The 17,726-nt window shown below is 36.3% G+C and overlaps 4 protein-coding genes across 5 annotated transcripts; 1 reads left to right on the top strand and 3 right to left on the bottom strand.

Moving 5' to 3' along the window:
* Positions 1 to 194: 194 nt before the first annotated feature.
* On the bottom strand, positions 195 to 7,372 carry LOC143908381 (uncharacterized). Of its 2 annotated transcripts, none has more exons than XM_077426029.1 (4): positions 7,217 to 7,372; positions 4,594 to 4,631; positions 3,155 to 3,403; positions 195 to 1,544 (listed from the first exon to the last, which is right to left on the bottom strand). In XM_077426029.1, exons 1-4 carry the CDS (start codon positions 7,218 to 7,220, stop codon positions 1,434 to 1,436), a joined length of 402 nt encoding a protein of 133 aa, XP_077282155.1. In that variant the 5' UTR covers positions 7,221 to 7,372; the 3' UTR covers positions 195 to 1,433. The 2 variants fall into 2 exon arrangements, with proteins under 2 accessions (XP_077282155.1, XP_077282156.1); XM_077426030.1 differs by lacking the exon at positions 195 to 1,544 and adding an exon at positions 1,741 to 2,730 and having other exon boundaries at positions 7,217 to 7,370.
* A 1,014-nt stretch (positions 7,373 to 8,386) lies between these two features.
* LOC143908374 (X-ray repair cross-complementing protein 5) lies at positions 8,387 to 11,991 on the bottom strand. Its single transcript, XM_077426022.1, has 13 exons — positions 11,833 to 11,991; positions 11,475 to 11,585; positions 10,876 to 11,099; positions 10,675 to 10,800; positions 10,480 to 10,552; positions 10,211 to 10,348; positions 9,945 to 10,128; positions 9,734 to 9,867; positions 9,506 to 9,649; positions 9,294 to 9,436; positions 8,922 to 9,167; positions 8,675 to 8,837; positions 8,387 to 8,572 (listed from the first exon to the last, which is right to left on the bottom strand). Exons 1-13 carry the CDS (start codon positions 11,851 to 11,853, stop codon positions 8,561 to 8,563), a joined length of 1,719 nt encoding a protein of 572 aa, XP_077282148.1. The 5' UTR covers positions 11,854 to 11,991; the 3' UTR covers positions 8,387 to 8,560.
* A 77-nt stretch (positions 11,992 to 12,068) lies between these two features.
* Positions 12,069 to 15,344, top strand: LOC143908378 (alpha-2-macroglobulin receptor-associated protein). The gene is made up of 7 exons (XM_077426025.1): positions 12,069 to 12,372; positions 12,504 to 12,645; positions 12,725 to 12,895; positions 13,929 to 14,036; positions 14,122 to 14,233; positions 14,307 to 14,463; positions 14,682 to 15,344. The coding sequence occupies exons 1-7, from the start codon at positions 12,169 to 12,171 to the stop codon at positions 14,883 to 14,885; spliced, it is 1,098 nt and encodes a 365-aa protein (XP_077282151.1). The 5' UTR covers positions 12,069 to 12,168; the 3' UTR covers positions 14,886 to 15,344.
* Beta4galt7 (beta-1,4-galactosyltransferase 7) lies at positions 15,213 to 17,652 on the bottom strand. The gene is made up of 5 exons (XM_077426028.1): positions 16,717 to 17,652; positions 16,406 to 16,617; positions 16,103 to 16,326; positions 15,868 to 16,014; positions 15,213 to 15,629 (listed from the first exon to the last, which is right to left on the bottom strand). Exons 1-5 carry the CDS (start codon positions 16,829 to 16,831, stop codon positions 15,335 to 15,337), a joined length of 993 nt encoding a protein of 330 aa, XP_077282154.1. The 5' UTR covers positions 16,832 to 17,652; the 3' UTR covers positions 15,213 to 15,334.
* Between the last annotated feature and the right edge of the window lie 74 nt (positions 17,653 to 17,726).

Genomic DNA, 17,726 nt, shown 5'->3' with positions numbered 1-17,726 from the left:
TTATATTAATATTATGTTAAATATTTGATAATTTTAAAGGAGGCAATTAAATTTTAATTGAGATATCTCTTGTTCGTTGTAATTATAGTTTTTATTCTACTAGTACATATTTCTGTAATTAAATGCCGCGACATAAATGCATCCATTTTACATGGGAATTTCTTGAATATCATCGGAATAAATATGCACTGATCTACATATTCTATATGAACATATTGTCATAATATTAAATATTATACATTTCTCACGTACTGATTACAGGTAACAATGTATAAATATAGATGAAGAGATGTTTCCTTAAATATATTATTCTCTTTTCTCTATCTATATATACGTAACTAAGCAACAAAATGTTTTTTTTTACGTATGTTACAAAAACAATCTCACTGCATTTCGTGAAGGAAGTTCGCACTTGGAAGGGGATCCTAAAGCCGTCTGTAATACCGGTTTTTTTTCTTAGCACTAATCTTTTAATTGGCTTTATATAGAAATGCAAAATTCTTGTCTAGAATTAAAGTACGCATCAAAATCTAGGTCATGGTGGTCGAATTTGTATCGAAAACGAGAAAAAATTAATATTTTTGTTAATTTTTGGTATACGTGACGACAATATTTGCTTTGAACAAAAATTCCACAATAAAAATCCACAAAATTAGACCGGCATGACCTAGGGACAACATTTAAGAACAATATCGTGCAATTAGATCTAAGATTGAAAGCCTAGAAAAAAAGATTAAATAAACTTTTATATGTGCAAAAGCACATTCGGGTTGACATTGCGTGTAGCGAGAGATGGCGCAGCAATCGAAACAAGGACAAATGCCTCTTGTTAGACAAGGACAGATATAGATATATGACATATACTACGTTTACGCGAGCGTTACTTCTGTACTATTCTGTAGTAACTTACGATAATTTACCCGTTTACGCGGCGTAAATTATCGTAAGTTACTACAAAATCCCGTTTACGCGAAGGAAAATCCCGTTTACGCGAACGAATTATCGTAAGTTAATTACTACAGAGGTAACGCTCGCGTAAACGTAGTATACGTTTAAACGGGTAAATTATCGTAAGTTAATACAGAAGTAACGCTCGCGTAAACGTAGTAGTAGTAATAGAAAACAGGATTAGAAATGTTGACATTACCGACGTCGAGGAAGTTCAGCCTTCATTTTAGGATCACAAGTATCACAAGTAAATGGTAACATAAATGAGCGATCAGTAGCTGGTTCGATCCGATCGATTGTATGAAAATGGGACGCATTTCTCGTTAATTGGATTACAGGAACTCAGTGACTCTGTCTTTAGCAGTAGCATTCTCGACATATAAGATTGATAACATAACTAACATGTTCATCGTGCGAACATTTTCAGCTGCATTATAATATAAGGCCCTCTTCCTTGGGTCGTCCTTGAACGCAGCCGCTCTCCTCTACACTTGATTCTTCTTTCGTGCGTACGGCAAATCTTTGTCGAAGGCCAGAAACTTGGACAGGCGTGTCCCGTTATAAGGCGTGTTACTTCCCGGTGGATGAAGCCTCATCTAAAACAGGCCGATGTCAGATAATCGTATGCATAATGATAGCATAAAATAATCTATCCACAACGTAATTTTCCTCTCACACTCGGCGTTGATGGTTAATTATTTATCTGCACACAATCTTGAAGGACTACGTTATCACGTGCTCCTGACTTTCGATGTGTTCCTCGAGATATTGTGACACAAATCGACAACAAAGTAATATAAAGAACAATATTTATTCTACCAATGCTTTATTCATGTATATATATGTATATGTTACATGAAAGTAAAATCTTCATGTATACACAGCGATAGATAAGGACATTTATCAAATATTTCACACTTGTAAATTCATGAAAAGTCTCCAGTTTTGTCCGGGTGTTATGGAATTATCGAAAAATTTGGCTTTTTTGCAAATATCTTACAAAGTTCTATAGTTTTTTAATTATTACCATAAGTGGAAATGGGATAGTTTTTAAAGTAATAGATATCCGTGACTAAAATCATCTATAAGCATTACAAAGTAAATGCTAGCAATATGATTCATAATATGGCTTACTAACATGTGACTGATAAAGCTATGCTAGTTGAACCCTCATATAAAAGCAATAATACTTTCCGAAGCTCCGTCAAAGGATTAATGATCAATCACCAAGCTCTGTTGCGGTTAGTTTTATTAATAATGTTATAAAAATAAACCCTTGACGAAGCTTAAAAATTAGAGAACTGATTATTGTTCCTTATCATATCTCGCGTCATAGGATAAGTGGAAAAATGTATGCTATAAAATATCTCGTTATTTTATGAGCATCTTATTTGTGTCTGTTAATTATTTTTTTTTTGTTATCCACTTCTTCATCTTGAATATTTGATGTGGCAGTGATTTCATTATTTATGTATTGTTCGCCCGAAGGCAAACGTAACGTAATATAGTATTACTATTTAATATTGTAACATGAAGAAATGGATAATTTATTTAAGGCAATAATTGCGAGCTTATCTACGTTGTCGTTATTATTTTATTATAAGTATTATTTGTGAATGGTTGAGCTCCCTCCGACGCAGCAGCAGCCCCGAGCATTAGTATGGTGTGACTTTGACTATTTGGGTTTTATGATTTGCGCGTGGATTGTGGCCGTGCAGCATCCCCGTTCTACTTCTCGGCGTCAATGACTCTCGATTTCCCATCTGGATTATTGAATCGCTTCTGTAATGAGAAAAAAGACCGACACCAATCCGTTATACGCGTTACGGTGTTTTTGATGTTACGACGATGACACAGATCGAGCGAATTTGTCCTTTATTTTAAAGTTAAACAGGATTAATTCTTTATCGCAAGCTCATTGATCTTATTGACGTCGACATTAACGATACACCTAATTTAATTAAAAATTAGTTAAATTTGGAAGTATTCGTGGAAGAAAATATGTTTTTAAATATACCAATAGAAATATTGCTCTTCCATGCGAATTTCTTGGAAGAATATAAATTCTTTGGAATATTCTTCAAATTGATTTTGTCTTGGTCATATATGTACTACTTCTTTCAAAACCATATAAACAGCGTGTTTTCACCATCGATTTTACTTTTCACGTAATTTATCACGATCTCTAGTAAAACTCGACACTCACCATGATTCTGTACTTCTCCTTGCAAGCGTACTCGGTTTCGTCCACGTCGTTGTAACAGTCGCTCTTGTAATCTTCAGGTATCGGACGGCCCTCGAACTGACAGAGCCTGGAGAGCGGTTTCGCCTTGACCAGCATCTTCTCAAAACCGATCGGCTTGTGTTGCGGACAATAAAACACGTCCGGCGTATTTTTGTCGAAGACGATGCTCTTGCGCATTATGTCGCTACATTGCACCGCAACGAACAGCGTCTACGACATATACAGACATAATAAAAAAAATTTTTTTTTTTTTGAAATAACATGTATATGAATCACGGAAAATTTTTTAAAAAATTGGGTAAATGTTTAGTATAACGCTCTCCCCTCCGATTTTCTTAAAACTTTGTAAAATTGTTTATTTCTGTGTGTAAAAAACATTCTGAGAAGGAAAATCGTCGCTCAGGTCTCGTTTTTTTTTTAATTTAATTTCTAAGTTTTGATGTCGGTAAGGTAGGAAAATGATAATTTACGTTTTTAAAATACTGCACAACTTCATTTCGTCATGGGTAGCGACTTGTGTCACGACTTGAAGGGTTCCACATACATACACACACACACACACACACACGCGCGCGCGTGTATACCCTGCTTTATAGAAGTTGTAATTTTCGTTAAAGCAGGGCACACACACACACGTGTGTATGTCCTGCTTTATAGAAGTTGTGATTTTCGTTAAAGCAGGGCACACACACACGTGTGTATGCTTTGCTTTATAGAAGTTGTGATTTTCATTAAAGCGGGGCACACACACACACACGTGTGTATGCCCAAACGTAAATTATCATTTTCCTACCTTACCGACATCAAAACAGAAATTAAATAAAAAAAAAACGAGACCTGAGCGACGATTTTTCTTCTCAGAATGTTTTTTACACACAGAAATAAACAATTTTACAAAGTTTTAAAAAAATCGGAGGAGAGAGCGTTTACTAAACATTTACCAAAAATTGAAATTAAAAAATATATTATATTAATATAAAAAAAATTAAAATTAAAAATTTTAGACGTTGCAAAATTATGAATTAATTTTCGCTGCTTCGCGTGATCCAAATAAGCTTATAGAAAGATTTATGCTATACATTATTTTACTTGTTTAGCGCACAAAATTATTTGATAAAAAGGGAAAGACTGTTCCAATTTTACGCCAGAAAGTTTCTCGCGCCCGTCACGAGAATTAGCTGGAATTATTATAAATTTATGTGCGAGTTCGGTTAATTAACCGCGTCTTCTCATTCGCCTTCTCATCCGCCGGTGTATTGTTGGCGTTTCGACGACAGAAAATTCTCGTGCCGACGACATGCGCGCGGAGAGAACGATCGACTTCCGGGAGCAAGAAGCGCAGGAAAATGCATTCGCAGGACCGCATGAGTCCCGCAACGGATGAAAGTCCGGCCACTTACAGCAAGTGCGACGAGCAGGTTGTAGACGTAAATGTTCCCTGCAAAAGCAAATAGCAGGTGAGTCAACGCGGAAAAATCAACTGCGCAACGTGGTATAGTGCACCGTCGCAGAAAAAAAAGCAGAGAGAAAGGATCTGGATATTTTACCGGCGGCGATCTATCTTGCGCAAATGTTATAAACGTCACAATTCGTTAAAGACGAGAGTATGTCGAGGACAAAAACACAATATCGAGGCGATAATTCTTAGCGTTGCTTTTTGCCTCTTTTTACTAAATCCTATTCCTAAGTACCACAATCTTTGAATTAGCCTTTCTAAATTATCCTTCAATTAAAGCTCCTGTTCACTACTATCTCATAGTGACGTCAAAAGCGAGAAAATATATAATGAAAATTCTTGCAAAATATATATTTAAATAGAAATATGTTTTAATAAAATAATTAACACAATCAATAGAACCGACTTGTAAGATACCGAAAACTGTCCTTTTCTTTTGTTAATTAATAAATAACCATATATTTTTGGAAATAAATTATGCATAACGAAAACGAATTAATATATAGAAATATAAATATGTAATTCTTCTCCCCGAAACAAAAAGATAGTTTTTGATACATTTTACAAGTCGATTCTATCGATTGTAAATGTTGCTTTATTGAAACATATTTCCATAATATATTTAGCAAGAATTTTTATTGTATATATTTTCTCGTTTCTTACGTCACAATCTGAAATAGTAGTGGTGAGTGAACAGGAGCCTTAATTACTTGGATAATTTGTTAGCTTTTAATCAAATTTATTCATAATTTGCTGGTTAAAAAAGCCAACAAATTATTCAAGTAATTAATTAAATACAAATTTTTTTCTTAAATTATATCAGATATCCCGTTGAGACGTTTCTCATGCAATTCATTCACGATCATAAAAACCCGCCGAACATCCGTTAACTAAGGATTCAAATTTAGATAATTTCTTCCAGTCGCAGAATCGTAATTGCGATCACGGCTCCCGATAAGACACTTATTTTCTTTTTTTTTTCTCTATCTGCAAGTCGATTAACGTACGCGCGTTTCCACACTTTTCGATTCTAGGTCAGCGTTTACTACTTATCTTCTTCGCATCGCTCATGTATTTTTTTCACGGTCAACAGCCAGAGCTACACGGCCTCGGGAAGCGTCGGCGCGTCGTCGCGTGCGAGAGCTTCTCTTTCGTTCCCAGCGTCGCTGACCCAAAATCAATCGAATTGCCTCGGCTTTTTGACATTATCACGGCCCACGAGACTTTCCCCGTCATTTACGCAACACACACCACGTATATAATATATCCCGGTCCGCGGGCAGTTGCATTGGCCGACGCATAAATTTGCGTCGCCGAACCGTCGAATAAATCTCCTCGATTCCATGGCGTATAACGCACCTTCTTCCGCTCTAAAGAATAAGGGAATAAATTTGACTCGCTAAACGTAAATAGAGAAGAAATATCGCTTCTCGTTCGATGATAGTTGTAGCATAACGTTCAACTAGCTGTGTATACTAAGATGCGTCTGTACATGACGTTTTCACGACGAGACATTTATCCATGAAATTTCACACAGCGTGTCTAATCCGGATCGAGTAGATTGCTAATAGCTGTGTGAGTTAAACTTCGATTATCGTAGTCTTTCCTAGTTTTCTTGTATGTACATTCCAATATTTTTCGATACCTATAACTTGACGGAAAGATATTTGTTTGTCACGTTTTATTTCTCATTCTTACAGCTCGAGGCGCATAATTCATACTTGCATACGCAGGAAGTCTCAAGTTCATTGTCTTCTTCTAATTTGCAAACTTTCGCCGAATTCCGCGGGAAACTAATAGTGAATGAGAAACTTGCGAACATTTCAACGGGCGCTACTTTAAGAAAAATTTATATTATGCAAATTAACAAAATGACGAATATCGCACATAGACATATTTTATTAAAATACGTCGAAAGACCATAAGACATTTAAAAGATACCTACGTCGTTTTTTCATAATTTTCGTTTTTAACGTTTCTAAAAATATTGGATTTACACGATACGTTTCTTTAGAATATTTGTGTTAATCGAGCGGTGACATCAAAGCTCAGAGAAGATAGAAAAAATATTCAGAAAAGAATGAAATATATCTTTCCAATATTATTACGTTCTCTTAACATCCCAATATTTGCAGGAATAAGTCATTAAAACAAATTGTAAGAGCGACGTAATTTCTTTAGAATTTATAACATCAAAAAAGCAAGCACCTAAAGAGGATATATTTAATGAGCGTCTGAAAGATATATCTAAATCTTCTTTTCACGCTTTTAAAAATTACGTATCCCTATTTTTGGCAAACCGGAAATTAATACAACGGTTAAAATTGCTCAGCCGTGACGAAACTCGCTTAAATTTACACGGAGATCGTGACGCGAGAGCTACACACGTTCGAGGAAGGGTCCAGAATCGTTTTCCGCGGAGCGGACGAGCTCCGAGATATTCCAGCATTTCCAGCGCGTGATACGTCGACAGGTCGTGAGATTCGCGTGTCGCAGAGCGCGATATCCGACGCGCTTCGTCGGACGGGAACGGCGCGTCAAGAATGGAGATAAAGTGCTCGACTTACCCATGCTTCTCGGACGACGAGTGTACGCTCGCACCTGTTGATCCTCGCGACACAGCGTCTCCTCGTCGACTGAACTATCGCGTCTATCGCGTCCTCCGGTCTCCGGCCCTCCTCGCCCGAGAGCCGTCCGTTAGACAGCAGCGGACAGTATATAGTAACCGACCCGCACTGCGAAGTCGCGAGAAGAATATTAATTAGTCAAATGTCGTAATTTCAGTATTTTGTGAATATTCAACGTATCGTGACAATTGACTTTAGAATATCACAATAAAATTTGATACTTTAATATATTATTATTGCAATTAAAGCTTGCATTTTTTAAATTTTTATACGTGAAACGATAGCCGAATAAATAGCCTGGTCTGCTGACTATATATCAATATAGAGCTTCCATTAACAATATCTTGTTTAAATAAAATTTTCCGATAATTAAATGTTTCCTGAAATATAAAGCTGCGTGAACGGGCACAGTTCCGTCACAAAGTTGTGTTGCGCTCAAGGCTTTAAGGTGACTTGATTCACCGCTGAGTACAGGACGCTTCAAATGGTGAGAATCGGCGACGAAGAATCGCGCGTTTCACGAGCGATCGGCTTCGCGCCGCACCAGATCTCTTTCCTTTTATAGATACGGGATGAAGCACCAGTAGCACCGCGCATCATCCTCGCGAATCAAATCGATGAGATAATTGAAGAGCTATGTAGAGATCGCGAGAGAATATATTAATATAGAAACCAATCTGTAAATGAATTATAAGCACATACCTAATACTTTTCACAAATAAAATTTCAATTTCGCAAACGGACATGTTTAATGATATAATGTTTATTAACGCACAAAATTAACCAAATCTTTTATTAGCTTTTGGATAAAAGCTATATTTATGAGGTATCGATAAGGCATTTCTATCTACGTAAAAACCTCCATTTTTCTAGACTATTGTCTCTATTAAATAAATCTTTGATTAATTATTAAGCATAATGTATTCTATAATATTTAAACGCTAACGCATTTTTGGTAAATCAAGGATAGAAAGGTAGGCGTTATGTGGGTGGCCTCGTCTTTCTCTTATTTGGTCGATGATAGAATCATCGTCACTTCTGGCGCATAAAAAAATATACCGAAGACTAAAAACTATTATTCTGAAAAAATAAATTCTATACATTTCTCACTACGATATTACATCTTTTTATTATTGCTGAAACATGATTGATTTCATTCAACATGTATATAAAAAAATATATCATTGAATGGTTTTCAAGTCTTTAATCATGGTATAAATTAAGATAATTGAAAAAAAATATATATATATATATAATTGCAAAATAATTCCTGCCAGCAGCTCCTTACATATCAGCCTGTAACAATATTTATATTTTTTAAAAAGTCTATTACATATCTATTAAAAAATTATATATTCAAGATTTAATAATGCGTTTACATGGAGTTTCTATACTTACAATCTCATCAAAATTGAAATCGCACGTATCAGATAAAACGTTATTTTCCGATTTATCGTTATGATCTTGTACAATATCTTTCCCCTCTTCTTCAACTGTCTGCGTCATAAGCGCATCATTGTTAGCATCAGATTTATTATCTTCCTCTTGCGATCTTCTACGCCTAAAAGAAGAAACAAACCGATAATTTTTTAGTATTAAATCCATTCTGAGCATAATTTTTAATCTCATCTAAGAATATGCTCACTTTCTAAGAGGCTTCTTTTTCTCCAAGAAGAATAAGTTTTTGATCCTTTCCACCACCGGTTTGCATTTTTCTTTCACGAATTCGGGTTGCTCTAGAAGATTTAACACATCGTCGGCGATAGGCGGTAACGGTTTGTCTGGATTAAGCGCGCGAGCCGCTAATGTATCCCACATGTGTTGTGTTCCAGGATCCGGCATATATCCCGGTAAATATTTCTCACTACCGCCAGTCGCGTCATCGTCGGCACTGATAGAAAAATTCAATAGATAATTAAGAATATTGTATAAATATTGTAAAAAATATAATAACTTTGTTCCTCGAATAATTTATTAAATATATTTTATATTTATGTTAAATACGTTATATACTTACACATCAGGCAATTCTAAGGACATTAACAAATCATCCATGGCATCATCCTGTTCCTTCGACAGTTGTTTCATCACGAATTTCAACGGTTTCTGAGCTATTGCTCCATAATCTCGCTCAAATGGCAAACCGATCTCAATAAGACACTGTCACAAAAAGATCTTTAATGTGATTAGCATTAACGAGATAAGAAATAATGGAGAACATATTCTCACCCATGGTTCATTCGGTACGTCAACACTTGGAAATAATGCCATCATATTGGCTTCGGAGTTTGCTCTATAGATCTTCTCCACTATCGCGACAACATTTTTGTCAACCATGGCCTGCACCAGACTATAAAACGGTTCGGCAGCTACCTGTAAAAAATTTCTCGTTCATTTCTGTTGCTACGTCATTAAATTTTACGGCAATTATATGACAGAAAAACCTTGCTATCGTACCTCGTTAGCGGGTACAATAACGTAGGTGCCATCCGACAACCAATATTCCATAGGAACGTTTTCTCTCGCAGTAAAACCATGAATTTTATAACATTTCTCATTATCTTTGGGAGTCATGGATTTCTTAGCTTCATCTACAATCGGCATATTGTAGACATTGGTCATCTAAATTATGTAGGCAAAATTGACCATGTAGTTAAACATAAATTACCTGAAACAGGAATGGTCTTTCCACCGTAGACGTAACCACGGATAATATCCTCTTTCGTGTGAATAGTCCTATTATTGTCCGTCCATTGTGCGACATTCTTAATTGGCACTTCCTGATCAGGCATGTCAGATGTACTCGTCTTAGCGATCAGTACCATTTCTGGTGACTTTACCTCAGTCAGCATCTTACGACGTAAATAATATGTGACGATACATATACAAGAAAAAAACGTGCAACAATAACTTTTACGTATATTAGAGCTTTACTTTAGAAATTCCGCGAATTGGTATGCAGAAGTCACCTAATGTCATTTGACAGGACCACGGATTCGGCCTAGTCGACGGCCGTTTGTAGAAGCGTACATCCGTCATAGCATGTTCAAAAGTGAAATATTGACCGTCAATCTGTAAAATATTATGTAATAATTATTATACAATTAATAATATATTATACATGTATTATTCCATCTTTTTAAAATTATATCATGTATCTTTTTATATAACAATTTTTATACAATCGCATTGGTTTAAATTACCTGTTGCAGAACATTCATGAGTAACATTTCACTGACTGTTTGAGAATCCTCATCTATAGTATCTCTCTCTCCACTGCAACATGTATAATTTTCTTTTTCATTCTATTTTATATTTTTATTCTAATTTTATACCATGACACAATTATTCTAATTTTGTATTACTAATATTAACGACAAAGTTAAGAGAATCAATACATTGCTATAAGAGAGATTTCTCCTGAACTTAATATCTCCGCAATATCCTCTGCTCGAAATTGGTCAACAGTCTCCTCTTCTTCATTGAAAGTAGACAGCAAGACTATTTTCCTCTCACATTGCTCTCTGAAATAAAAAGCATAGCAAATTTAATACATAATGACCAAAAATTACTGATATACTGCGTTTAAATACACTTACATGCATTCGTGTCTGATATATTCGACTGCGGCATAAATCGCCTCCATCCAAGAAGAAGTCTGATTTGTGGTTTCCAGTTTCTCGATGCTTTTTATCAAATCCCAGTTTCCAACCTGCATGTGACACAGTTCTCGTACGTTGTCCAATCCTGTAATACTGTCGCTTTTGCTGCTATCTGAGCCCATTAGTATCACTCCTATCTCATCCTTGGGACGTAGAAATATCTGCGCAGAACTGTTCTCATGATTGACAGAAACACAGATATGGACTAGAGCCCCGGTTACACCCAGCAACCTGATCGTGGCCTGACCTATACGGTGACCTAAAGTAGGTCTAGTCACCGACTATTTATACCGATAGAGTCCTAAGAATTGACGGAGTCGAATTTAGTCCACTTTGGTAGGGCCATCTCTAAACGCCTTTTTTATTTTAGGTCAGGTCACTAAAATACGAGGCCTGACCTGAAGCCAGGTCGCCTACCAAGTGTTTACAGCAGGCGACCTAAATAATTTTGGTCAAATTTGAGATATAGGCCGTGGCCTAAATGTAGGGTGTAACCGTGCCCTATGTCATTAACAGTGCGACAAAGAGAAGCACACCTTCTTTTGAATAATATGTTTAAGAATAAACTTTTCCTTATCCAACAGCTGCGAGCTGCTCTGCGTGCCATGACGGACGTTTCCGATGTTCACCAAAAAAGTTATACTCTCCTGCAGAAAATACAAAGATTCAAACGTTTCGCCTTTCGAATAAGCGTCAGAACATCGTATTATTAACATGGTACAATTTATTAAATAGATTGATAGAAATTTCCTTAAAAATATGTATATATATTTTTTTCCCGATCTGTCTTATTGCGCTGTATTTTAACGCGTACTTTCAGATCACCTTATCAAGACCTCATCGTCCCATCGAATGAGACTCTTTAACGAATGAGGAAAGATATTAGAATACAACCTTTAATTTCTTCGGCGGCATTTCTTCGCGTTATCGAAGAGTTTTCAGCAAAAATAGTCCTTTGTAGTTTGTCGACACAGTTCCCGGAATAGTTTGATTGATGTACCGGGCGGCTTCATTCAAATCAAACGTCAAAGTCGAACATAACCTAACTCGCGTGTCACGTGACATAACACGACCCCGTGTGTGTATGTAAATATATACTACATACATGTGCATGGAATATGCATACTTGCTAATTGCTATTGCACATTGCACATTGCACGAGTGCACACGTCAGTTCTGCTTGCATCTGCTTGTATCGCCTGGCTGGTCGTTGCGTGCAATCGTAGAAAAATGATACTTTTAAACGCACAATTTATCCTGTTAATAAGTCTAAGTCTGTTGTCGGTCCGCACTAGCTTAGGAGAGAACAAATACTCCGCCGAGGCGAACAAGGCTAAATATGCAGACTCCTCGCAGTTCCCGACTTCTCTCAGAGACTTGGATAAGCCGTTCAGGATGGCAAAGTTGAATGTGCTCTGGGTTAAGGCCAAAAACGTGAGTAACGAATTGCATATATAAAACATATAATTAAAAATAAGAGTTAATATATATTTTTTCTCTTTTACGTAAAAATATATACCTACTCTCTATTTCTAATTTTAAATCTACATAAATATTTGCTTCAGCGTCTAACGGATACCAAGCTGCAGTCGATCTTCAGCGATCTGAAGATTTATGACAAAGAGGAGATTGCGTACAAGCATTTCAAGTCCGATGGAAAGGATCCTGATGGCTTGGAAGAGGCGCATCTAAGACAGAAGCTCATCGGTAACTTTTGTATCATCTGACTATTTGTATTTATTTTGCTGTGCTAAGTCCTAATCTCGTGTAATTTTATCTTGTATAGGAATAATGAGCACATACGGCCTACTGGAACACTTCGCCGAGACCGAAGATCCAAAGTTACTTAAAATACACAAAGCGCTGAACGACGGTAGCAATTATGTTGCTAAAGATGTATTTAAGGATATAAGGCTCAACAAATTGTGGGCTAAAGCTGAAATGGCTGGTTTTACTGGTATGCATAATTTACATCGAGATAGAAGTATACGAGGTGTCTGTCAAGATTGGAGAAAAAGTTTATATAAACTTATGTCCGAAAATATTTTATTAAAGTTGCAAGTGTTCAAAGATTCACGAGCAGTTTCTTATATAACTTGTTAAACAGAATTACTGGCTCAAAGACAAATGGCTCTCACAATCAGTTATTGTTTACATTTCTTGACTTACTGCGTCTTTAGATTTGTATTCTGTTACATTTTTATTTGTTCAGTGTTATACATTCTGATGTTTCATCTAAATTAGTCTCCTAGAATCTAAAAGGCTAATCTAGATGTGTAAATTTAGATGTGATACTAGAATGTGTAATCCTGAACAAATAAAAATCTAAGACCTAAATCATCGGATTTAACATCCCTTGATTTCTATTCGTAGGGCCATGCAAAATAGTTTAAGAAACTGATATAAGACTAGCTTTGAGAATGTATTCAAATTACATTTATCACAATTTCTAATATGCTGGAATATTTAAAAGAATTCAACAGTCATCAATTCAACAAATGGAAGTCTGCATTCTTGCAGAAGGAAGAAATTTCGAACATTTGTTGTAGGTACTGTTGTAACAACTTATAAAATCCGTATGTATAAATCAAGACATGTACTTAAACAATAACTGAAACTTTGTTTCTCAGTCAGAAATTCTAATAAGTTATAAGAACAGTTTTTTCCGTAAATCTTTGAACGCTTATAACTCTTTAATGAAGCATTTTCGGGTATAAATTTATATAAACTTTTTTCACTTACTTGACCCTATTAAAGCAGTGTATAAATTTGATCCCAACTTTTACGGATATCTTGTATATCATAAGAATCTAATTTATAATATTGTTACGCGCTGAGATTCCCGGTACGCACATGCCTTTGAGAAGAAGACGCGAAGCGTTCTTTGACGAGTTGTATGTATCGGGCTTCAGTTTGAAATCTAATTCTGTGCGCGCGTCACTCTTCTCGCGTGAAACACTCTAATTTATGCTTATAACTTTTTATTTTAGATGAGGAGCTTGAGACTTTAAAACAAGAGTTCCACCATCATCAAGAAAAAGTGGACGAGTACTTGAGTTTATTGAAAGAGGAATCTAAAGATTCAGAGAAAGCTGAAAGTTAGTCTTTTATATTCGCATATGGTAAATATAACTTTAAAAATGTTATTTTTATATTTATGTGTATTGTATCTTATATCTCTAGATATCTTACATCTTAAATCAGAAAGCTGGAACGAGTTAGAAGAACAGGAGGAATTATCTAACAATATACCAGACCAGAAATTGAGTCACACGGAAAAGGCAAATTTACTTCGGTATGTTGTAAAAGATTTATGTATACCTATAGGTGGATGTATGAGTTAGCTTTTATCACTGTTTCTATTTCAGGGAGAAACATTTGGACCTGAGAAATGGATTCGATCGTTTAGACAGACTCACCGCAAAGGGACCAAACCATAAAGATTTTGTAGAACCTAAAGTACAAGGATTATGGAAGATTGCATTGGAATCAAAATTCTCTCCCGATGAGTTAACATCCTTAAAGGTATAATGATAATAATAATAATTCCAACGCGTAGCCTCATATGTTTTCTTCTCATACATATCTGTGAGAATAATTATTTGAGTACTAAGCTGCTATTTTAAACTTATTTTTGTAAATATCAAAAAAACCATTGGCAAAATTTTCATAATTTAGATTGTTAATAAACTGACCATATTCCAATTGTATTTGCATTAAAATGGATATTATACATTACGTAGGAAGAACTTTTGCACTATGAATCGAGACTACTTAAGCTGAGACATCTACATGCAGAAGGAGCACTGGAAGCAGCACAGAAAGGTCAGCTCCACGACTTAGAAAATTCAACTGCAGAACAGCACATAAAGAAACATATTAGGACTGTACAAAAGCTTCATATGGATATAGAAACCAAAATCATGCAGAGGCACACGGAATTATAAGAAAATTATATAAGAATTATATACGAAAATGAACCATTGTCATTTACAAAACATCAAATGCATAAATACGTGCAATATGATTAATATATACAGAGCAGTTAGAAATGAATAATCATTTATCGTGAAATAAATGATGAAGTAATTGTCTATGGAAATGTTATTTATATTCAAATAATTTGTCAACTTACATTCTTAGCAACAATTTTTGCTGAGTAATCTTGATAATTTTCGAACAAAACTTTAATAATTTGTACTATATAAAGCATTTAAAATACATATAAATAATTTGTACTATAAGTAGAATCTCCTATATGAACAATGTATGAACACACTGTAGGGAACTATTTTATTTTTATCTAAGTCGAATACATAAAAAATGGAAGAATGCGAAGGTTATGTGTGTGTTTTTGAGTACATTTATAATATCTTCAACAATTAAATTACTGAGATTACAATCCAGTGGCGAGTTTACTATTGTTAGTCTTCTTTTTCTCTTTCGACCTCCCTTGATCCTTTGATCCGACTAGCTTCTCACATTCGCACCAAGGTGTGCTCGACTTATCACACAGCAAGGAGATATTAATCACTGTTAGCGAAGTATCTGATATAGTCATCTTGATTGTATCCAGTATTTTATACGAGACGTTATTCAACCCAGTTTGCCGGTCTCGTTTTCTAGTAACTTCTCGTTGATTATAACACTTCGTCATATCTCTCTTTCTATGATTTCTATCGTGTACATGCCTGCAATACATATTCCGCGTGTAAATTGGTAAAAACAACCAAATGAGAATTTAAATCGCCAGTGTATATTGGGGGGGGGGGGAAACAGCGTAAGTGTCGTTTACTCGACCTAACTGGCCAAATTTATTTAAAAAACGCTACGTAAATTGGTAAAGCCAAGCGTTGCAACTTCCATCTAGTTTCATTCTACATCTTACGATGAATACAGAAGTTGACAGTTTCATAAAATAATACTCACTTAAATGTGTTATGCGTTCCCGTTGATATATTTTGCGGCCGATTTACACTTAAGCCAGCCTCTTTCAATCTAACATAAAATTCGTCGTCTTCAAGACCCCATCCCCAATATTTGTTCGACATTCCATTTACCTGTATAAAATGCTCCCTGCGAAAATGCATATAACCAAACAGTAGCACATAAATCAATATCGTTATCTCTTCATGGTTTATTGTCACAGTTTAGGGCACAGTACCTTTTAATGAGTAGGATTCCACCGATAAAGGTAAAATAATGATATCGAGGATGTAAGTCTGGCGACGATATGTGATGAGGTCCTGTACTTGGATATGCATATGATAACTGATCGTTCATAGGCAACAGATCTACATCATGCATCGCAATATAATCAAACGCTTTCTCTGTTTCGAGGAAGCCTACGTTTATGAGTGATGCTCGATTGAATCTGTACCTGTCCACCTGGAAAAAAAAAAACATTACATATGAGATTCAAACATTGTATTTCAATCACACGCAAGCCTCTCTAGTACTACAATACCTGATTTAATACAAATATATGATAATCTATGTTCTGCTTGTCCAGGAATTTCTGTATGTGTGGTACAAATATCAGTAATTCCTCAAAGCGATCCCTAAATGGCACTAGTATGGCCAATCGATGCTCAGCCTTCTTTTTGTATCCATTAATTTCGTCGGCCGCTTGCTTAAGGTGTTGACTTGGTTGAGCGTTTGCTTCGCACTTGCATTCGTCTGAAGCAATACAATTACGTTTGAAGAAGCCATTTACAGCCGTGTATCCTGCACTATGTTTTTTTTTCTTTTTTTTTTTTTAATATATCAATGACTAACCGATACTGATGGGAGATATGCTGATTATACATGATGTGACGAAGGTAATCAAGATGCAAGCAAAGATATATTTAAACCTTGTGCTTTTCCAAATGTTATCCATGCTGAATAACATTTATGGAAGGATTATCTCATAAAATATAAATTGTCAGTGTTAATTGACAGAGAAGTATCGTTTTAATTAATGCCAAAGATATCTTTCAGTGGCATCTCTTTCTCCCTGGAAAGGAAAAGCCGTTTTCTTCTCCGTATTATTAAAGAACTTTAAGTGCTCGATCGTAACGAAAGAAGAGCATAAAGCTGATGTAATTCACAGCGTAATCCTTAAAATTACTTCTGCAGCTGCCGATTGCCAATGAAAGCTTGAATGGACATTCCAATTTGTGAGGAGCGCACTCCTTTGGAAGGGCTACCGGTTACCGAATAGACGCCGCAAATCTCTCGTGTCCTCGTTCCAGAGTGCATACACGACGAGCTGCCTGCTCAGCAACGCTTCTCCGTCGGGGCACGAGGTACCTCTCGTCGCACTAGCTCGAACGACCGGATCGCATCGCGAACGTCGTGTCCGTGCAAGGTGCACACGTCCCTCGCGAACTCGCGAGCAATGCGAGCATCACGTAGCAATCCGACCTGCGTGCGCGACTCGTGCATCGTCCTGGTCGTGCGTGGTCGTACTCCAGGCACTCCAGCAGCCCAGCGTTGTTCGCCCGTCGAACGCACGCTGTTTATGTCATCTCGCGGCAAAACTCACCGCCGCAATTTGACACTTTTGACAGATAGCTGAGATAGCGGATTCCTCCGACCCGACCCTGCAGTGCCCTGCGGCAGTTGCGGCCGACTCACTCACAAGTTCACACGCTCGTGCATATTTTCCAGCAGATATGTTCTGAAAACATATCTGGTCTGTTCTGTTCGTAGGGTTTGACTTGGAAACTCCGGATTTTGAAAATATTTATTCTCGGGTTTGAGCATACTCTCAGACAATAAAGGCTCCTGCGTGAATTGTAGTA

Source organism: Temnothorax americanus, unplaced genomic scaffold (genome assembly GCF_048541705.1).
Source record: "Temnothorax americanus isolate GAGA-0224 unplaced genomic scaffold, ASM4854170v1 Scaffold93, whole genome shotgun sequence".
NCBI classification, from domain to species: Eukaryota; Metazoa; Arthropoda; class Insecta; order Hymenoptera; family Formicidae; genus Temnothorax; species Temnothorax americanus.
The sequence above is the reverse complement of the archived record's forward strand: the minus strand, read 5'-3'. Positions and strand labels throughout refer to the sequence as shown.

Excerpts from the sequence above, each read along its gene's own strand:
- LOC143908374 (XM_077426022.1), bottom strand. The coding sequence starts at position 11,853 with ATGCCGCCGAAGAAATTAAAG. Across the intron at positions 11,586-11,832 it reads TGCCGCCGAAGAAATTAAAG|GAGAGTATAACTTTTTTGGT; the intron begins GTTGTATTCTAA and ends TATTTTCTGCAG. Across the intron at positions 10,349-10,479 it reads TCATGAATGTTCTGCAACAG|ATTGACGGTCAATATTTCAC; the intron begins GTAATTTAAACC and ends AATATTTTACAG.
- Beta4galt7 (XM_077426028.1), bottom strand. The coding sequence starts at position 16,831 with ATGTTATTCAGCATGGATAACATTTGGAAAAGCACAAGGTTTAAATAT. Across the intron at positions 16,618-16,716 it reads CATATCTCCCATCAGTATCG|ACGAATGCAAGTGCGAAGCA; the intron begins GTTAGTCATTGA and ends GTATTGCTTCAG. Across the intron at positions 16,327-16,405 it reads ATATATTTGTATTAAATCAG|GTGGACAGGTACAGATTCAA; the intron begins GTATTGTAGTAC and ends TTTTTTTTCCAG.
- LOC143908378 (XM_077426025.1), top strand. The coding sequence starts at position 12,169 with ATGATACTTTTAAACGCACAATTTATCCTGTTAATAAGTCTAAGTCTG. Across the intron at positions 12,373-12,503 it reads TCTGGGTTAAGGCCAAAAAC|CGTCTAACGGATACCAAGCT; the intron begins GTGAGTAACGAA and ends TATTTGCTTCAG. Across the intron at positions 14,464-14,681 it reads ATGAGTTAACATCCTTAAAG|GAAGAACTTTTGCACTATGA; the intron begins GTATAATGATAA and ends TACATTACGTAG.
- LOC143908381 (XM_077426029.1), bottom strand. Across the intron at positions 3,404-4,593 it reads ACCTGCTCGTCGCACTTGCT|ACGCTGTTCGTTGCGGTGCA; the intron begins GTAAGTGGCCGG and ends TATATGTCGTAG. Across the intron at positions 1,545-3,154 it reads AGGAGAAGTACAGAATCATG|ATGAGGCTTCATCCACCGGG; the intron begins GTGAGTGTCGAG and ends GGCCTGTTTTAG.